The 19,935-nt window shown below is 49.6% G+C and overlaps 1 protein-coding gene across 9 annotated transcripts in view; it reads left to right on the top strand.

The window, feature by feature from the left end:
• TET3 (tet methylcytosine dioxygenase 3) overlaps positions 1-19,935 on the top strand; it is a 117,009-nt gene that overhangs the window by 15,070 nt on the left and 82,004 nt on the right. For 5 of the 9 annotated variants that reach the window (XM_082356537.1, XM_082356536.1, XM_082356539.1 and 2 more), the window contains exon 3: positions 5,225-5,281. The exons of 1 other annotated variant lie outside the window; for it this stretch is intronic. In XM_082356537.1, coding sequence (XP_082212663.1) covers positions 5,225-5,281 — 57 coding nt within the window. Of the gene's footprint in view, positions 1-245; positions 392-4,773; positions 4,912-5,224; positions 5,282-5,768; positions 5,891-19,935 lie in introns of those variants that run through there. 3 more of the 9 variants (XM_082356542.1, XM_082356541.1, XM_082356543.1) reach the window with 3 other exon arrangements.

Genomic DNA, 19,935 nt, shown 5'->3' with positions numbered 1-19,935 from the left:
GCGCTGAGCCTGAGCTGTCGGTAAAGGGGAGGCAGCATTTACTCTGTCCTTAATGAGCTCACAGTCTGGGGAGGGAGGCAAGCGTGGCAACAAATTATTACAGTCTGGTAGGGCTACAAGGGTGGGAGGCCTTGAGGGCAGAGACCAGCCTTAGTCACTGTTAGGTGAAGAGAGACCATCATGGAAGGGAAGGGACCTCTTTTGAGAGTTTCAGCGTAGTGATATGTGAACGATGAGGGGGGTGCTTCTAGGAGGAGGGAGGCATCTCCCCTGAAACTGAGCTGTGCAGAGATGCTACTCGAATGCTCACGGCTGGCGGCAGCGGTGTGGAAGGACGCAGACAGACCACAGGGCACCAGCTGAGGGTGTTCATGGATCCTCAAGGTGGAAGGTAAGATGCTTTGTGTTAACTATTCTTGGAAGACTTCCCCTGGGGCTGCCCCCAGGTTTCTAAACCACTCAGTATTCCTGTCTCACCTTCTCAATGAAGGTTCTGTGTTATTTGCTTGGATCCTGGAACATTTGGTGGTCCAAGGCTATTGAATTTGGGGTGGGGAGACCGTGATGAGGTTCATGGAATATAAGACCTTCTTACAAGCATTTTGGATGGCTTGTGGGGTGTGGGCAGAGCCACAGCTGCTGCTTGTCAGCCTTGGGGGGTCTGGGTGCATTCTGTTTGTTGGTATGGAACTATGCAGGTGGAGTTGCTGGCTGGCTCTGTTTTCCCTCTGACATCACTGGGTGCCTGAGTTCAGTCTGGTTCTGTTGCATCTCCAAGGAGGAGCACCTTTTCTTCCTTTGCTGCTGTTCTTTCACCTCCTTGTCTTTCTCCTCCCCGAGATTGCCGTTGATACAGACTTCCACTGCCAAAGCTAATTGTGAGGCCTGATCAGTGAATGAAGGCAAAGGCAGTTCCCATGACAACTGCAAAGAGTTTGAAATATAGGGGATGATGTGTGTGTGATGGGCTGCAATTACTTGGGTGGAAATTGATGTGTGGACACCGGTGACTTCAAACATAGGCTCTGAAGGTGGAGGGGATGTTGGGTTTCTTTGGCAGATCCTTTGTGTGATGGAGAGGGAAGGGAAGGTCACAGATTTCCCCCACAGTCAATTCCAAGTGCCTTCAGTGTGTGGAATGCTGGGCAAACAAAACAAAACAAAACAAAAATCCCCCGGGGCTTTGAAGAGGCACGACTCTAGCCATTCTGGTTGGAGAGGCAGGACACACAGAGAGACAGATAGCAGTACCAAGTGTCAAATGAGAAACATTGGAAGTGCTGTCAGCTGGCAGAGGTCTAGGGTAACCTGAGAAGGCTTCCTGGAGGAAGTGGGGCTTGAACTGAGCTTTGAAGTAAAGCCCTGTGGGGAGTGACCTCCTTTAGGACACAGCCATGGCAAGAGAGGAGAAGTTGTCATCTACCCCCTGCCAACTCTAGAAGAGGTAGGTTGATAAGAAAATCATAGAGCTACACAGAGCAGCACCAGCTGTATTGCTACGAGTGTGGGGGAAGGCGAGAGCCCTGCTCAGTCTCCCAATTTTTCCATCTGTAGAATGGGCATTAATAATTCCTGTCTCATTGGTTTGTTTAGAGGGTTAAATAAGATACAGTACATCATGGTCCAATTATGGGGCTTGGCATGGGGTTGCTGCTTGGTTGATGATCCTCCTATAAACCCCCCCCGAATCTATCTCTGGATGCATCCCCATTTCCTAGTCTTTATATATCTGTGTGGGTTCTGGCCTGTAGGTAACTGTGTTTCTGAGGTTCTCTGTGTTGGGGTATTTTGTGGATTCTGAGAGTGAGTTAATCCATTCACCTCTCCCTAGTGGGGAGGGCCGTGGCCCCATTCCTCCTGCTGGGAGTGCAGTGGGGTCTAGGGGTCATGATGGAAGGTGGGGAGGGACCTCCAGCTCCTATGCAGAGGGGTCCCAGGCACCTCTGGGTTGGTCACTGTGAAGCCCCAAGTGTAGAAAGAGGGGCAGATAGGGGAGGGGGTCAGGTGTGAGGTGTGGAGAACGTCCCTGCTAGAGGCAGAGTGGCCCCGGCATGCGCCTCTGTGACTCCTAGGAGCTCTAGCATTCCAGGTGCTTCAGAAAAGGGCAGGAGGCCAGGGTGGGATAGAGATGGTTGCAGGTGCCCTGCCTTGGGGACCACGGGCTCTGCTAGGGTGTCTGCAGGCTGCGGGGGTGGGGGGAGCCGGGACCTGTGGTTCAAGCAGAGAGTCAGGGTGGCTCTTGCAGCCTTGTGAGGAAGACGTGTGCTGGCTGAACAAGGCTCGGCCTCGGCTGTAGTTCAGATGGTAGGTCGTATCCTCCCAGGAGAGCAAGTATTCCTCTGATCCCTGGGGACCTCAGAGAACACGCTGACCAGGAGAGTGTCCTCTGCATCTCAGTGCCCAACCCCCTGCCTCTCCACCCTCCTTGTGTAGAAACTCAGCTCAGCACATTCCAGCTCTGTGCAGAGCCTAGTGAGTGGGGAAGACGGGGCCCCTGCCCACGTGGGGAAGACGGCCGTGTAAATAAATAACTGCACTTGGTAGTGACAGCTCTAGAAGAGGCCCCAGGAGGAGTGGGTGAAGCTCCTGAGGGCTAGATGAGCTGGGAAGGCAGCAGTGGCAGGTGACGTTTGGATTAAGCCTTGTACCATATTAGCTTGCCAGGTGGGGGAGAGGGAAGGGAACCTAGGCAAGGAGCAGCATCGCCAAGTCTCTGAGGCATGAAAATATTACTGTTCTCGGACCCATAGCTTAAAGGGAAGTGGTCTGGTTCAAGAGACCCTATCCCTCTTTAAGTTTCCCTGAGGTTGGCTGGGAGAGAGGGCTTAAAGAACTGGAATGAGAAACACCTGGGCTGGAATTCTAGCTCACCACTCACCAGCTGTGTGTTGATGGGCAAGTAATTTAACATCTCTAAGCCCATTTTCCCATAAGGTTGTGTGTGGACTAAGTCAAATGAGATGCTCCCACAGCATGGTTGGCACAGGGCCTGGTACCTAGCAGGGGCTTGATAAACTGTGGCAGCCACAGCAGCAACAGTATTGATTGTTACTATCCAAGCAGTGTTAGTTGCTCTTATCCAGCAGCAGACTGTATGAGGGTGGGTGGGGCAGGGGTTTTGGGGACTGGGATAAAGGAGGGACTTCACTTGGCCTGGCCAAGGTAAGAGCCAAGGGGTGCAGAAACCCATGGCTCAGGACAGTGCTCCTTGCCCTGCCTTGTCACCTGCCTTGTCACCTGCCTTCCTCCCTGCCCTAGGGAGGAGCCCAGTAGGGCTGCTCTTTGCCCCCAGGGGTGAGGCAGGTGTGGGTCCTAGTGCCTTCTGGAGTCTCCTCACCAGAGCCCAGCTTTGCTGTCTCTCATGAGGCAGCTCATCCCATTCTGAGTACTCCCTTGGAGCTTCAGGTAGGGGGCAGTAATTGGGCAGGTGTGGTGAAGTTGGTAGCAGAGCACGTCACTGAAATGAGCTCTCACACATCCTAACTAGTCCTACAAGTCACATCTGTGAGTTGAGAAGTAGCACACAATGAGCTCTCTCAGAAATTGAGTGGTAGCTAGCAGCACCTGCAGTGTGGCAGGCACTGTGTTGCATTTTTTCACAGAATCCTCACACCTTTGTATGAGGTAGCTGCTTCTGTAAAATAGAACTGCAAAGTAGGCTAAGGGAGGTAAGGTACCACCACCAAGGTCCTGCAGCTAGATAGTGGAGCCAGGAACTGAACCAGATACATGAGTACCAGAGACCATATAAGGGTCCCCCTCCTGGAAGGCAGAAGCTCTGGGGTGTTCAGCTACAGGGAGGGGATGGGGTGAAGCAGAATGTCTCCTGGGTTGCCTAGGAACTGCAGGGCTTTCCTCTCCCCGTTCTGTTCTTTCTCCTTCAGTCTCCTGGGTGTTGCAGCCTTCAAAGGCTCAGAGTCTGGGCTGCCTCCCCTCCTCAGCCTTTCCAGGGGATGGGAAGCCCTGAAGTCTGGAGGCGCCACCTCCTGTGGCCTTTCTAAAAGAGGAGGAAACATTGAGGGTGGTGGTGGCGGTGAGGCTGTGTGGAGGGGGCGGCCTACGTTCAGGCACTAGGGATGAGTGATCCTAGGGTGAGGTGTTGGTTGGTGTTCGTGTGCAAGGGAGGGCAGGTCTGACTTGGTGAGGCTTTGAGCCACAGGCAGTGTTGGCTTCAAGAGGAAATCTGCTGGAGGGAGGGAGGAGTAGGGCTGCATAATGGTTGAGAGGCTGGTCTGTAGAGCCGGATAGACCTGCCTTGGAGTCCCAGTGTTGCTGTTTTCTAGCTGTGTCACCTTGGGTAAGTTACTTCACTTGTCTTGCCTTGTGTCCTCATCTGCAAAATGGGGTAAAGGTTCATACTGCCAAGGTTTTATTTTTTTCTCCTAAGAGTGCAGGGGCTATTGCTTTTATAGCGCCTAGCACTGTCCTAGCTGCTGCTAGGATGAGGCAGTTTGCTGGTGTCCTAGGGCTAGAGAGTGGCCTGAGGGGGAAGCCTGCCAGCATCTGCTCGACCCCGACGCAATCTGTCTTTGACCCTGGGGATGCAGAGGATGCCTCTGGGTATTACCTTCGGGTCCCCGACTCCGGAGTCGTTGAGGGTGTCCCGCGATCCCCAGCCTGCCGGGGAGCGGCGGCGGGCCTGGGCCACAGCCAGCTAGGCTCCGGCACCCTTGGCTGTGCCCCCGCCTCCCGGCTGGGCAGGTCCAACCCCCGGCGGCCCTGCCCCCGCTCGGCCGGCCGCGGGGATTGGCTGGCGAGCGCGCCGCCCCCTCCACACCAGCCTCGCCGGCGGCGGGGAGGGGAGCCAAGCCGGCAGCTGGCCGCCGCCGCCTCTGCAGTGCCTCCCTCCGTGCGCTCCGGCGGGGATAATGGGAGGCCCGCCGGCCGATGCACCAGAGGAGGCCGGCCGAGGTAGAGCGGGCAGGGCGGGGAGGGACGAGGCTAGACCGGACGCAGGAGGAGGGGCAGAGCCCTCCTGGATCTTGGGAGGGTGGAAAAAGGAGAAATGAAAACAAAAACACTCTGGAAGGCGAATGAGCCCTTCCACCGCGCGTCTGGGTGGCAGCTGGAGGCAGGAAGATGGTCCCTGCTATCCTTTCTTTCCGAGGCCCCCTGCCTCCCCTTCGCCCCCTTTCCCTGCAGCGGTGCTGGGGGTGCAGCAGAAGGACTTTGCTGCTTTCCTGGTGTCAGCCTGGCTCATCAGTCTCTCCGGCTTCTTTTGCAGGTGGAAATAAAGGCTGGTGAAGGAGCCGGGCCGTGGGGGCAAGGGGCTGCTGTCAAGGTACCTTGTGTGTGTGTATGTGTGTGTGTGTGTGGTAGAGGTGAAGTGTTTGATGGGATTGGATAAAAATAAAGGGTCTCCTCTGGTGATCCCTTAATCTCCCACTGTGTGTGTAGCAGCAGCTGAGGGGGAGGGGCGGCGGGGGTGTGGGCGGCCAATGAATTCTCAGGCCTGTGTGGGTTTTGTTTGGATTCTTTTTGCTTTCTCAGCTGGATGGTTTGGGTGCAGTTGGGATTGGGTTTGTTGAACTGGTTTTTTTTTTTTTTAAGACATGCAACCCACTCCCACCCTTACCTCTGGAAATCTCTCGAGAATGTCCCTGCCACTGTTGGTTTGCATCCAATCTGCAGAAATCCCGGGCGGGGGGTGGGGGGGGGGAGAGGTTAAGGGGGAGGGGGAATTGTGCTCCTGAGTCTGAAGCTGATAGGGTGTCATTAGTCATGCTGCTGTCACCATGGAGATGGCTGGAGGAGAGGAGGTGGTGGGGGTGAGGATATTTTGGGTAGGGTGGGGGCTGATGCAACATCATGACTGGGAATCCTGCAGGCGGTCGGCTGCTGTTACTCTGTGCAGCTTGGTGTCTGGGGGACTGGAAGGGAATGTTACCAGGTGCGTGGGAAGTAGAGAAGGGGGCACTGAGCTTCTCCATGTGGTTGTCTCAGGGCCAGGGCTGGGGTATTTGGGGCAGGGCAGAGTCTGTGGAATATAAGCCATTACGAGGAAACACAGATGTTCCTCCCTGGTTGGCAAGGACCAGGATCAGTAGGTTTCCTTGGGCTTTGCCCTGTTTTCAGAGCTGGGGATCCGCTGTGAGTTTGGGATTACTCAGCAGTATCCTCTGCTGGCCCAGGGTGGAGAAAACAGAGCAAGAGGCAGCTCAGTGTGGCTGCCTCTCAAGTCAAGAGAAGAGAGGCTGGGGAAGGAGTGTAGGGATAGATAGGTAGGCAGGGCAGGACTGGATGGGACTTCTAGGAGGAGGGAGCCCATTCCTGCCCCTGCCTCAGCTCTGTCTTCTCCTTCAGCCCCTGGAGCCTGTGAGGAGCTGGGGGAATCTGGTTGCTTGGGTAGCAGGTGAGTGAGCTGCTCATGTCCCTAGATGCTCTGAGATTTTTCTCCCTGGAAATCCTCCCCTGGCTTCCTGGGAAAACTGCGGGAAGCTCCCTGGAGGTGCTGGAAGTGCCACCCTCACTGCCTGGGTGGAGACGCTGTCAGGGAGGGGCTCTGCTTTCCCGGAGGGGATGGGGGCTACTGGGTGAGGCTGCGGGGTGGATCAGGAGCTGGGGTGGTTCCCTGGCTTCCTCCCAAAGGAACTTACAGCAAGGAAGTACTTGGGGGAGGGCAAGAATTTTGATTCTGGGAGAAGGAGAAGAGCCAGGTGGCATTGGCTCCCCTGGGGAGCTGGGCAAGCCTTGATGAGGATGCTAGTAGTGGGTGACCACCTGGGACAAGACCGTGGTAGGTCCCTGAGGCAAGCAGAGGTGGTTGATACTGGCGATGCTGTGCGTGGGGAGGAGAGAGCTGTGAGCTCACTCCACACCCCTTCTCCGGTGAAACCCCCAGGTGTCACCTCCACTTCCGCCTCTGGCCGCCCACTGCTGTAATCACCTGTGTGCTGTTGAGGGCTGTGAACACGGAGATCATGGAGTACACCTGTTTCACCCTCTCCCCTGGGGAAAGCAGGACAAGGGGATGAGGGCAGATGGGCTCAGGGAAGGGGCAGCCCCCTCCCTCCTCTGTGTCTTTGGCCTTGTCAGCCAGAGCTTCTCTCTCTGCTGGGAGGAAGGACTGCTGGCAGGTTTGTTTACTCCGGAAAGCACCCCCTCCTGTCTAACGATGGCTTCTCTTCAGGTCTTTCCAAGTGTGTTCTCCATTCCTCCCTGCCTGCATTCTGCTGTCCCTGCCGTCCTGCTGGAAGCTCCCGGCTTAATACCACCACGCTTAGTGTTGTGGGCATGGAGCAGGGCTGCCTGGAAAAACAGAGGACACCCTTCAAACATGTCTTCCTCCTTCCCCCTTCTCAGAGCGGGGCCTGAGCTGGCGGCGTTTTTATTATTTATTTATTTTTAAAAAATATTTATTTGTTTTGGCTGCATCAGGTCTTAGTTGCGGCATGCGGGATCTTCGTTGCGGCACGTGGGATCTTTCGTTGCGGTGCGCGGGCTCTCTAGTTGTGATGCACAGGCCCTAGAGCTCATGGGCCCTAGAGCGCGCGGGCTTAGTTGCCCTGCAGCATGTGGGATCACAGTTCCTGCGTCCCCTGCATTGGAAGGTGGATTGTTAACCACTGGACCACCAGGGAAGTCCCTGGCGGCGTTTTTAAAGCTCTGAGGGGTCTGTGCTCATTTTCATTGTTAAGTTGTCTGTTGGAAAAGCCTAGCTTCCTCTTGGTCCAGCTTACCACTGCCAGCAAGCACTTGGATCTGAGTCCCTGTTCCTGGTGCCACCTTCCCCCCGGATAGTTTTCTTAGGTGGCCAGTTGAGTGTGGTGTCCCACATACCCTGGTGGAGCAGTTTTGCTAGATCCTCTTCCGTCAGGAGGTGGTGGTGTAGGAAGATGTGTGTGGCGTGTGAGCTCATTCAGATCAGGCAAAGACTCTGGGACACAGGACAAAGGGGTCTCCCAGTCTGTGTTCCCACAGGATGGGCACAGGATCACAGGATGGGTAAGCCCCCTGCGTGAAGGGTATCCAGCAACCAGTGGGAATGTGCTCATCTACTGTGTGCTGAGTCCTGCCAGGGTTTCAAGAATATTCATGATGTAGGGTGTGCGTCATGCCTAGCACAGGCATAGGGTTGAGCTTGATGATCGCACGTGGTCGTTTACTGTCTAGTGTGTTACGTGTCTACCCACGATACCCCAAGGAACATGCCATAGCATACGCTGTTGCCACTGCCTCCCTCTTCGCAGCCTGGACAGGAGCGAGCGCCCAGTGCCGAGAGCACCAGGCTGCCCTGCTCTCGGGCTCCCACACTGCTCCCATACTCTGCCCCATGGGAACCCTCCACTGGCTGAGGATGTGTGCAAACTATTTTGGAACTGTGCCCAGGATCTCTGCCTTCCGTCTCTCCTTTGGACCACTGCTCCTTTTGTCAAGGATCTGTGATCCTCCACTTTCCACACACCGTGGGTCACTCCTACTAGTTCTTTCTCGCCTGCTCTTCCCACTCTCCAGCCCTCTGTGTGGGTCCAGCGGGAAGTCTTTTCTCTCTGAGGTATGTTTACAAGCAGTAGTGAACTTGGGGAGATATGGAAGCCGGTGAGCATATCGAACGATGGTAGGAAAGGAACCAACCAAGAGGATTTCAGAGTTGAGTTTGAGAATGGAAAGAGAGGGCTTCACCGTGCATAATAAGTGGTAGAGTTAAGAGTCCCAGAGCTCAGCTCCGCCTCCTTGGTGACCCCAGCCATTTTTTAACGTTGTGGGAGAGCAGAGCGGGAAGACTTTGTAGTACAGATAGGTGAGTGAGCCCAAGGGAGAGCCTTCCTGCCCACCACGGTGCAGGCCCTGGAGCTGCCTGCAGGGGTCACTGTGATGGCTCCTTAGCCCCCTTGCTGGGCTGGCTGAGGAGGGACCTAGGTGCTGGGCTCCCTCCAGCTGTAGGTGGACATTTCTGCTAGAAACCATCATTGTGGTCTTGCCAAGTCCCCTCCCATGCCCCCGAGGCTGTAGCAAATAGTTTGGCTGGCTGGGGATGGGGGCAGGGAGTATAGGGAGGCCTTGGTTTGGCTCAGCTTTTGGGTATCTTGTCTTTCCCACCCTGACCTCCTGGGCTTTTGGCCTCGTTTTCTCTCCTACTCCGGCATCTGGCAGTCAGCTGAGGACTCCCCCTCGTTACCAGCCTGTCTGGAGCTTCTGAGGAGGAGATAGCTTCCTTATGGATTAGTTTAGGAAGCCGTTGGGCAAATAGAGATGGGGTGGCTGAGACAACTAAAATCCACAGATTATCATGCTATCCAGAACTGTGATCCTATTCCCATTCACTTTATCTCCCTTTCTTCCTCCCTTTGTCTTTCTGCATTTACTGAGTGTTTACCATGTTCCAGGTATAGTACTAGGTCCTGAAAAATAAGAGAAATCATTATGATTTGAGAGTCACAATATCACTAGAAGTAAGAGACATTGACCAAGTTGCCTAAAACTGTAACACTGTGTGAAAACCATCATTGGCAGTTGTTGTTGTTTTTTTTTTAAATACAGTAAATGCTTTTGATCTTTGTGTTGGGGTTGTGAACTAGCATGTGGCAGACCAAGCCTCTCACCCCCAGCCAGGCCTAGCTCTTTACATCTGCTTTCATCATCAACTTAGTGGACCTCAAAGGACTTTGAAGGAAGAATCAACATGCCAACTGTATATTCAATAAGTTAGTGTTTCCAGGATCTGGCGATTACAGATTAGGGTAGTGGGGTCAGAAATGGACCAGCTGGGATGATAGCTTAATTTTGTTTGTTTTTTTTTAATTTTTAAAATTTATTTTTATTTTTTTGGCTGCATTGGGTCTTCATTGCTGCACGCGGGCTTTCTCTAGTTGAGGCAAGCGGGGGCTTCTCTTTGTTGCGGAGCACGGGCTCTAGGTGCACGGGCTTCAGTATTTGTGGCTTATGGGCTCTAGAGCGCAGGCTCAGTAGTTATGGCGCACATGGGCTTAGTTGCTCTGCAGCATGTGGGATCCTCCAGGAGCAGGGATTGAACCCGTGTCCCCTGCACTGGCAGGCGGATTCTTAACCACTGCGCCACCAGGGAAGTCCTGATAGCTTAATTTTGAAAGGAAGGTGTTGGCTTTAGATGTGTTGGTTTTGAGATTCAGGAAAAGCTGGAAGAAAATACTGTGCCTGGGCAGTTTACCTTGAACCTGAAATTGTCTTCTACTCATTTGAAGTGTGTGGGTCCTGGAGCCCTTACTGCTTTAGGAGCGCCCATGAGGCCACTGGCTGGGAAGAGGAGGATGAGAAGTGCAGTTGTCCAGTTTCTTTTCCTGTCTAATCCTAACTCTCCTACTCTTGGGTTCTTTCATTAGCCATGCGGCAGTCCCTGGACTTTAGTCTCCTCTGTAAAATGAAGGGGTTGCCTCCGAAGTTAGTTTTTCTCAAACTAAAAGGGGGGGAAGGACCTTTTTCCTAATTCCCAAAATACTGCAGACCAAAACAGGTCCTACTTTGTACAACTAGTTGGCAGCTCTAGCCACGTGTGGCTCCCCTCAGGAGTTCAGCACCATCTAGACCAATCTGTTAGCCATTGGATGAGGTGGTCCAGCGAATGTACACTTGGACGGAGCAGCAGGTTCAACTCGCAGTGCTGGTTTCTAAAAGCTTATTCTTGGTTCCTGTGTTTATGTTGTGGTGAACTGGTGATAAACAGTTTATGGGCCATTCCCTGAACAGCATTACTTTAGACCTTTGCTTCTGGGAGAGCAGAGGGTCTCTGTTTTGACACCTGTCTTCCATAGTCTCCATCTTGGGGACAGAGCCACCACTTGGAAGAGTAGAGATCTTGCTGCCCCCGAATTCTCTTGGAATACCTCAAAAGATTTTACTTGCATCTCAGCCTCTGTAGATAAGGATGCCTCCTGTCTGCCCTTTTATGTCTGCAAGTCTCAGGTTCTCATGGTGGATCGTCAGAACCTGTGGGGCAGGACAGAAGGGGCAGGACTCTGTGAGTGTGAGTGTGTGTGTGTGTGTGTGTGTGTGTGTGTGTGTGTGTGTGTGTGTGTGTGTGTGCTGCATGACTTAGAGGAAGAGAACAGTTAAGGCTGAGGCCAGACCCCTGTAGTTGCCAGAGTGAACTTGGGCCCTGCCAGACACTAAAGCTCCATTGTCTTGGGCAGGGTACCTTGACTTCTGACCTTTCTCCATTTGGTGGCTTGAACAAGTTCAGGCTGGGTGAAGAAGGTGCCGTCTGACTGTACCAGGCTCTGCTGGACCGAGAGCCGGGAGACCGTGCCTTCCCAATTGGGATCATTGTTGCCCTGCACCAGAACTCTAGTGGGGGAATACAGAAATGGATTTTCAGTGGAGTGCTGGAGGCTGTGCCCAAGAGATGCCTACCTTGTTTTTCCTGGCACTGCAGATTCCTTTCTCTTCTCCACCTGTGCTCTCCATCCTAACATTCTCTTCACGGCCTCAGCCCGTCCCCGTTCTCACCCCTCGTGCTTTGAGCTCAGCCCTAAGTAGACTGAGCAGAGAGACGGCCTCCAAGAGCACTGCTTTGCAGGGCATGGGCAAAGGACTCCTTGTGTCAGAGTTATCTAGGAGCTTGTAAAAATGCTGCAGGGCTGCCAGGCCGAGATAGCCATCTGTTGGGGTCACACCTGTGGGTTCCTGTCATATAACTAGGTAGAATGGATGCAGGATGACTGGGTGTGGGAGCCCCAGAGGTGATTGTTGGAACCTCTCAGCAGGTGGGTTGCGTGGCATCCCCTTTTCTCTGCCCCTACCACTTGTCCCTGAGCCAGGTCCTACCTGATGATTGAGCTATACACTGACCTCTGCCCTGTGGCCCTTTTTTCCACTGTTATTTCTCCTCGGTTTCCTGTTTTCCAGCTGTGGGTTCCCAGTGGTGTCATTTGGACCCTGGGTAGTAGTTAGGGCTTAGTTCTGGGGTTGTGTGGTTGGAGTGGTATATGCCTTGGGGTTGTATTGACAAGTGGTCTGGAGCGGTCTGAACACCCAGCTGGGAGCCAGAGCCCAGGGTTCGGTGTCCAACCCCTGGGAAGCCCCTCCCCCTTACTTTCCAGAGGCTGCCTCCTCCATGTGGGGGGCATTGCTCCTCGCTGGGTCTCTGCTGAGGTCTGGGGAAGCGGCATGTGGAGGAAGACCTGGGCGGGTGGCAGGGCACTTCAGCCCTGAATACTTGCTCCCCTCCACAGCCTCCACCAGGATGCGCAGGGGCCACGCTTCAGCTTGCCTCCAGAGTTTCCAGCGGCCGGGCCCTCTGGTTCAACTAGTTTAGTGCATATTAGAATCATCTGTGGAGCTTTTGAAAAAGAAAATATCAATGTCTAGGCCTCAGACCCAGAGAATCTGATATAATTGGTCTGGGGTGGAGCCCAGGCCCCAGCATTTTTCAAAGCTCCCCAGGTGATTTAAATGTGCACTCAGGGTTGAGAGCCACTGCCCTCATTCATTTTGGCTTTCCCTGTGTCTCCTATATCCCTGGCTTGTCCTGGAATTTTTTTTCTCATCTATTGATAATTATAGTGAAAGTCTTTCCAGATGCTGTATTTATTAAGACAACGAGACATGTCAAGCAAAATACTGGATTGAATGTTCTGTTCCATGAAACTGATCCATAAGTTCATATTAAAACCAGAATTTAAGAGGGAAATTCTGTAGCTGATGACAGAAACTCAGTGTTCTCCTCTCAGCTTTTAATTTTAAAAAACTTTTATTGAAGGATAGCATACACACAATAAAAGCACATACTGTGTACAGCTTGGTGAGTTTTCACAAAGTAAGTACACCTGTGTAACCAGCACCTGGATCAAGAAATGAGTACCCTCACGCCATTGCCATTGTTCAGAATTTCTGAAGCATTTGGGCAAAGTAGGTGAAGCTATGCTTAGTATAGCAGTGTTTTCTTGCTTTGGGCCTGGAGGGCTTCAGCTGGTCCTCTCTGAGGAACACCTTTACATGCCTGTGTGGGTGTTCCTGAAACTGAGTGGATTTCGAGGTGATAGGGCGCAAGGCAGAGGAGTCCTGCAAGCCCCTCCCTGGTGTTACCCTCTATTCTGTCTACCCTTTACTTCCTTTTCCACCTTGGCCTTTAGGCTTGTCAGTCCTCAATCTTGGCTAAATCCAAAAGTCTGTAACATTTTTTGGCTTTTTAATCTCTTTTTTGATTATATAGATACTACATGTTCCTTGGAAAAATTCAAAAATAGAAATAAATAGAAGGGAAGGAATTTGTCCATAACTCACAACCTGTTTAACCATTTTTAACTGGAATATCCCTCTGCACTCGATTCTATGCACACTGGATACTTGTTCCATGTTCTTTATAAAAACGGAGTCATGCTGCATTATAGCCCACTTTTCCCTACATAATAACTTACTGCAGTGCTATCTGTTGAGCACTTAACCATGTGTGTGTCTCATGGGGCAAAGTTTTCATAGTTCTCTCTCTCATAGTTCTCATGACAGCTCCAAGTCAGATGGTGGTAGCCCCACCTTTCAGATAAGAAAACTGAGATTCAGGACAGTAGTATGACCAAGGGACCATGTTTCATAAGGGGGTGGAGCTGGAATCGAGGCCAGGGATGTCTTTTTAACATGGTTTGTAGATAAAAAGATATTTCTCCTTCACCTACTGATAAGGTGAACTGTGTTAATACAATTCTTAATACTGAACTATCTTTGCATTCCTTGACTATACCATGGTTGGTAATGGGGAATTTTTTTAAACATGCTGTTTTGATTTGGTTTATTAATGTGGGAGTTTAGCATCTATATTTGTGAATGAGATTGATCTATAATTTTCATTTTGTGTTTTTATTGTCAGATGTTGGTATTAGAGTAATGGTAACTTCGTATAATGCATTGTGAAACTTTTATTCTTTCTTTATGCTCTGGAACAGTTTAAATACAGTTTAAATAGTCATTTTATTCCTTAAGGATTTGGAAAAAAAAAAATCTGCTGATGAAACTGTCTGAGCCTGGTACCTTTTTTGCTGGATGGGTCTTTGCAGCTTTCAGATGTTTTTCCCCCTGTGGCTGTTGGTACAAAACATTTACTTTGCCTTTTCCATGAGATCTGTTTTCAGATTTATAGCATAATGCATACATGGTTATTGGTTTTCAGTTTCCTCAGTATCTGTGATTTTTTCACTTTCTTAATTTCTAATGTTGTATATTAATTTTGTCTCTTTTCCTTCCTTAGCTTTGTCAATTTTATGTGATATAAAAGCAGGTAGATTTGTCAGTTGTGCTTTCTGTTTTCTAAAGCATTAATTTCTGCTTTAGTCTTTATTAATTGTCTTTTTCTTAGGTTTATTTGGTATGTACTTTTCCTTTTTCTTTCTTTAAAATATTTATTTATTTATTTATTTGGTTGCACTGGGTCTTAGTTGCGGCTCGCCAGCTCCTTAGTTGCGGCATGCGAACTCCTAGTTGCAGCATGCATGTGGTATCTAGTTCCCTGACAAGGGATCGAACCCGGGCCCCCTGCATTGGGAGCACAGAGTCTTACCCACTGTGCCACCAGGGAAGTCCCCGGTATGTGATTTTTCTAGATTCTCAGTTGAATCCTTAGGGTGCTCTATTTTTTCTATCTTTGTCTGCTTTTTTCTTCTTTGATCACAAACACATTTAAAAATATGACTTTTTCTCTAAGTTATACTGTGGCCTCCTTCTCCAGGTTTTGATATTTTATGTCTGTTGGAGTTCTTGGGGAGATGCCGATGGCTTACCCAACCTGAAAATACCACGTCCTGATGTAGCCTGACTCCCTTCCTCCTAACACAGGCCTAGTAGAGAATCCCTGTATGTGGAAAAATGGCAAGGCCAGACAATGCAGTGCCTGCTTACTTTTGGGGGCTTTGTCTCCAAACCCCTAGGAAGGGACCTAGTAATAGCTTACCAGCTTAGCAGACGGGACCTGTGGAAAACTTTTTTTTAAACCTAATAAGCAAAATCAATTTGAATTGCAAGGACCAGAGCATATCCTAAGCCCAAATTGAAGTTTTAGTAGTACTTAGAAAAGCCTCGCACATTAGCACCAGAGAAAATGAAGCTAGAAGCTAGGGACAGAGAGAAAGAAACGTTTGACCTAGAGCTCATGGCCTAGCTGAGCTGGCCTAGGCTGCAGGTTCAAGTCTTGCTCCCTGTTCTTTCATGCACCTCTAGAAGCTATGGCCCAGTTGGTGTCCTTGAGGCTGTGAATAATGTCCTAAGATGGAGAGGACAGTAGAAGACAAGTGAGGGATCCATAGTGCTAGGAGAAACAGGGTGGGCATCTATCTCCTCCTGCGCTCCGCTGAAAATCCATTTCTGTGTTCCCTCCTAGAACTCGGGGTGCTGGCAACAATGGTTCCAATTAGGAAGGCAGAGTCTCCCCTGTCTGGGTGCAGCAGGGCCTGGTGTGGTGGGGGGAGGCCTCTGTAGCCAGCCTGAACTTGTTCAAGCCAGCAGAGAAGGACTTGGCCCAGGGGTCACACTAAGGGGAGACAGTGCAGCACCTTGGTGGGTAGAGTTTCTCACCCTTTATCTTGGCTCCCTAGAGGACACTAAAGGCCAGGGGGAGGGTATAGGCAGGGGACAGAGAAGGGATGAACTTCGAGTTCAACCTAGAGACTGATGACAAAATTATTATTTCTTTTTCTTTTTTTCTCCAAAATGGAAAAGAAAATTTTGGACTTTAAATAAAAGTAGTACAAGCCCATTTAAAGAAATAAAATAATATCTAAGTATGTAAACTGAAAATCCCTGTATCTTCTCCATCCCAGTATAATCTCTATTAACAATCCAAAATGAGGACATGACCCCAAAATGAGCACATGAACGTAATGCCTTTCCTGCAGTAATGTGTTCGTACCATACCTTTTTTGGGGTAATCTTTTTTTCTTTTTTAAAAAATACAGTATATTTTATTTATTTTTAAAAATTTTATTGGAGGATAGTTGATTTAAAATGTTAGTTTCTGCTGTGCAGCAAAGTGAATCAGTTATACATATACGTATCGGGCAATCTTTTATTTGCTCATAATATGTTGAGGCTATCTTTCAGTGTTGGTACACTTATCTTAGCCTTTTAAATGGCTGTGGAGTCTTTCATTTTATGGGTTAATTGTAATTAATTGTTTCCTATTGATGGACACTTATAGTTACAATTTCTTGCAATTATAAATGATGTAGTAGTTTATATATTTGTACATATATTTGGGGGTTATTTGTTAAGGTGTTTGTATAGGACAAAATCATACGAATGGAGTTTTAACTGACACCACCAAATTACCCTCCAAAAGGAAATTTGATAATATCTATCAAATTTGCTCTCCTACTAACACTGAATGAGAAATTACCAGTTTTTAATTTTTGCCAATTTGGTAGGTGAAAAAAGATATAGCATATTAGTTTATTTAATTAGTGAACTTGAGAATGTTTTATGTATTTATTTATTTTGGCTGCGCTATGCGGCTGGCGGGATCTTAGTTCCCTGACCAGGGATTGAACCCCGGGCCACCACAGTGGAAGTGCCGAGTCTTAACCGCTGGACCGCCAGGGAATTCCTGAGAGTGTTTTAAATGTTAACCATTTTGCACTTATTCTGTGTATTACCTGTTATGTCCATTACCTACTTTAAATTAGATTGTCTTTTTATTGATCCATTAAAGTTCTTAATATATTATCAGTATTAACCTCTATTTTGAAAAACATTTTGGCTTCTCATTTGTCTTTCATTGTGTCTGTCAAATGGAATTTGATTTTTGTACAATTGGAATTCATCAGTATTTTGGCATCCAAGTTTTTACTTTTTTTTTTAGAAGCGAACCATGCAACTCTTTGTTTTTTAAGTTAATTAATTAATTTTTGTCTGCAGTGGGTCTTCATTGCTGTGCATGGGCTTTCTCTAGTTGCGGCGAGCGGAGGCTACTCTTCGTTGCGGTGTGCGGGCTTCTCATCGCGGTGGCTTCTCTTGTTGTGGAGCACGGGCTTTAGGTGCGCGGGCTTAAGTAGTTGTGGTTCATGGGCTCAGTAGTTGTGGTGCACAGGCTTAGTTGCTCCACGGCATGTGGGATCTTCCTGGACCAGGGATCGAACCCGTTTCCCTGCATTGGCAGGTGGATTCTTAACCACTGCGCCACCAGGGAAGTCCCAAGTTTTTACTTTATAGTATAGTCTTATTTTACATATTTAGATCTCTTTAAGCTGAGATTTATTTTTGTATATGGTATAAGATAAGGACTGATTTTTCCCAAATAGAAAGCCTGTTATCTCCAGTCTGTTTATTAAATATTTATAGTTTCCCAAATGGTTTATAATTCTACCTTAAGCATTTTATAAATACCCATATATTCATGGGCAAATGTTTTAGGGCCTCTCTTCAGTTCCATTGAATTATTTGTCTGATTCTGTGTCAGTATTTCATTGTTTTAATTACTGCAATTTTTATGTAACAATTTGGTTTAAACAAAAACAAACTCATTTTTTTCCACAACATTTCTTTGGCTTTTCTTTTGCCAAATAATTTCCTTTTCCAAATATGCTTACAGACAGTTTGTCAAGTTCTGTGAAAAATGTTGGGATTTTTCAATTGGGATCACATGGAATTTATAGATTACTTGGGGGAGAATGGACAGCTTTATAATGAGTCTTCCTATCCAGGGAATAGGAAGTGTATCTGTTTATTCTAGTCTTTTTGTGTGCATCAAAGTTTTTTAAAGTTTTCTTCATATGGTCTTATACATTTCTCAGTAAGCTTATTCCTTGGATACTGTAGGTTCTGTTGTTGTTTTTGCCTTTATACTTTCTAGCCAGCTATTGCAGGTATATTAGAAATGCTCTGGCTTTTGTCAGCTCCTCTGTGATGGCCGAGCAGCCCCTTGTTCCCTCACTCCCCGTATGCACTGTCTGTACCAATGCAGTGATACTTTAGTGCCTGGTATGAATTCCTAGTGGTGAGGTGCTCATTTTGCTCAGTTTTGTTCCCCGGTACCTGGCACAAAGCCTGGCATGCAGTAAATCTTTTTAATAAATGCTGTGGAATCAAATTGATGACAGAGACAATGAGCTTCACCTCCTCAAAGTGTGACAACCTAGGCCAACGTGAGGAGCAGAACCTAAAGCAGCCCTGGCGGCCAAGCCTGGGAGCTGTGAGCCGGGTGACAGAGATGGGGCACCTGCCCTGTCCCCACAGTAAAAAGAAGGTCCTGGGCCATTTTCCCACAGGCCGATATCAGGGAGGAGCCCTCTGAACCCATACCTCATAATTACCCTGGGGCTGACGCCCACTGGTCATTAACCCTCATTAGCACTAAGTAATAGGGAGAGCTGCCTTCGTGGTTTCCAGATACCTGAAGACAGCGTAAAACAAACTTATCTGCAACTGCTCTTTGGGGATGAGGATTCATCAAGGCTGGAAGCAGAGCTTGTAAGACCACTGGTGAAATCGGCTCCGCGTCTGTGTGGCTGGTCTCCTTTCTCAAATGTAGTGACTTCTCTCTACTGTTCTCCTCCAGAGTCTATGACCGCGCCCCCCCACCAACCCCCCAGTATTTATAGGATTCCTATCAATGTGCTAATCCTTCTCATTGTGTTTTCATTTTAAGTTTTTACTTGTAATTGGGGAATGGAAGGCACATTTTCTTGGTGGAGCTGTCCAGTGCAAGCCACTCTGCCTTGCTCCCCTGCCGGTCTTACCATAACCACAGGTCCCTGATTGCTGCTGCCTAGGAAGGCTGGACCTACCAGGACCCATGAATGAGGGACCCCTCATCCCTGGGGCATGGGGTCTACAGACCTGGAGACAACGAGAATCCCCGCTGCCGTTAAGCAGAGGTTGGGATTTCTGCCTCTTGACCTGTGTAAAAAGAAGGTGGGGGGGAGGGAATTAACTTGGCTCATGCATGTAAAAGAAATAGCCATTACAGGTGGGCTGTGAGCCGCTTCCCAACCACTCCGTACCCTTGTGCATCTGGTTCAGTGTGTCACCGTGTTGCATTTGACTGCAGCAGTGAATGGTTCTCATTTAGCCTGTGGTCTGTGCTCGTCCTCTCCTTCAGTGCTCAGGGCGGCAGAGGAGAGAGAGAAATTCTTTCTCTGGCTCTTCTGCTAGTTCATTTAAACCCCTGGAAACGGTGGAACCCAGGGTACACCCATGAGGTCAAGGAGGAGGCAGGAGCACTGCTCTGGGCCCCCGCCCCATCCGAGTCTTACTCCTTCTCCCAGTGCCCACCTGGGGTGGAGGAGGTCGCCATGGGCCCTGCCGGGGCCATGACGAGTCCTCCAGCTCCTTGTGGCAGTCACAGCTGCATCTCTACCAGCTCTGGAGGAGCTGCCTTCTCAGGGTGCTGAGCAGAAACTCTTGACAGATGGACCTCCGTGAACCCATGGAGTTGGTCCAAGTGCTTCTCCCAGAGCAGAGTGCATTCTGGCAGTTACGCTGCAACGTGGGGCTGCTCAGGGCTTTGGTTCACCTGTTGGAGAAAGCCTTTTCCTAGCCCCGACCCACACCTGCTTGTCGCCCTCTTCCAGGAGTAGAGGCGCTGACCCCTGACAGGTGGAGCCTGCGTGTGCACACGGTGGGTGGAAAGAGACTGATGTTCCCTGCCAACCAGTAAGACCCTCAGATCACCCAGTTTCTGAACTAGCTGGGACTTCCTGCTTTTCTGCACTCACCCTCACTCCCATAGGGTTATTGGAGGGGGATTCTCAAAGGGTAGTTTGAGGACCACTGTGTCTGAATCCCCTCCATAGACACACAGGGTTGCTCTCTGGGGGTGGGACCTGGGAATCTGCATCTGCGGCCAGCTTCCTACAGGTAATTCCTCTGTCCACAGGAGTTTGAAAACCTGCCGGTCTATGGAGTAATGTAAAAGGGGCTCTGTTTATTTGGGGCTCCCAGTGCTTGATGAGGACGGAAAAGACATGCCTTTAAGTGCTCTGATGGTTTGTGGAAAGGCATTACGCAAACACTTGTGAAAAACCAAGAGAGACTAAGTGT

This window comes from Balaenoptera borealis (assembly GCF_965194805.1).
Source record: "Balaenoptera borealis genome assembly, chromosome: 15".
In the NCBI taxonomy this organism is placed as follows: domain Eukaryota; kingdom Metazoa; phylum Chordata; class Mammalia; order Artiodactyla; family Balaenopteridae; genus Balaenoptera; species Balaenoptera borealis.
Note: the sequence above shows the minus strand (reverse complement) of the source record. Positions and strands in the feature narration are given on the sequence as shown.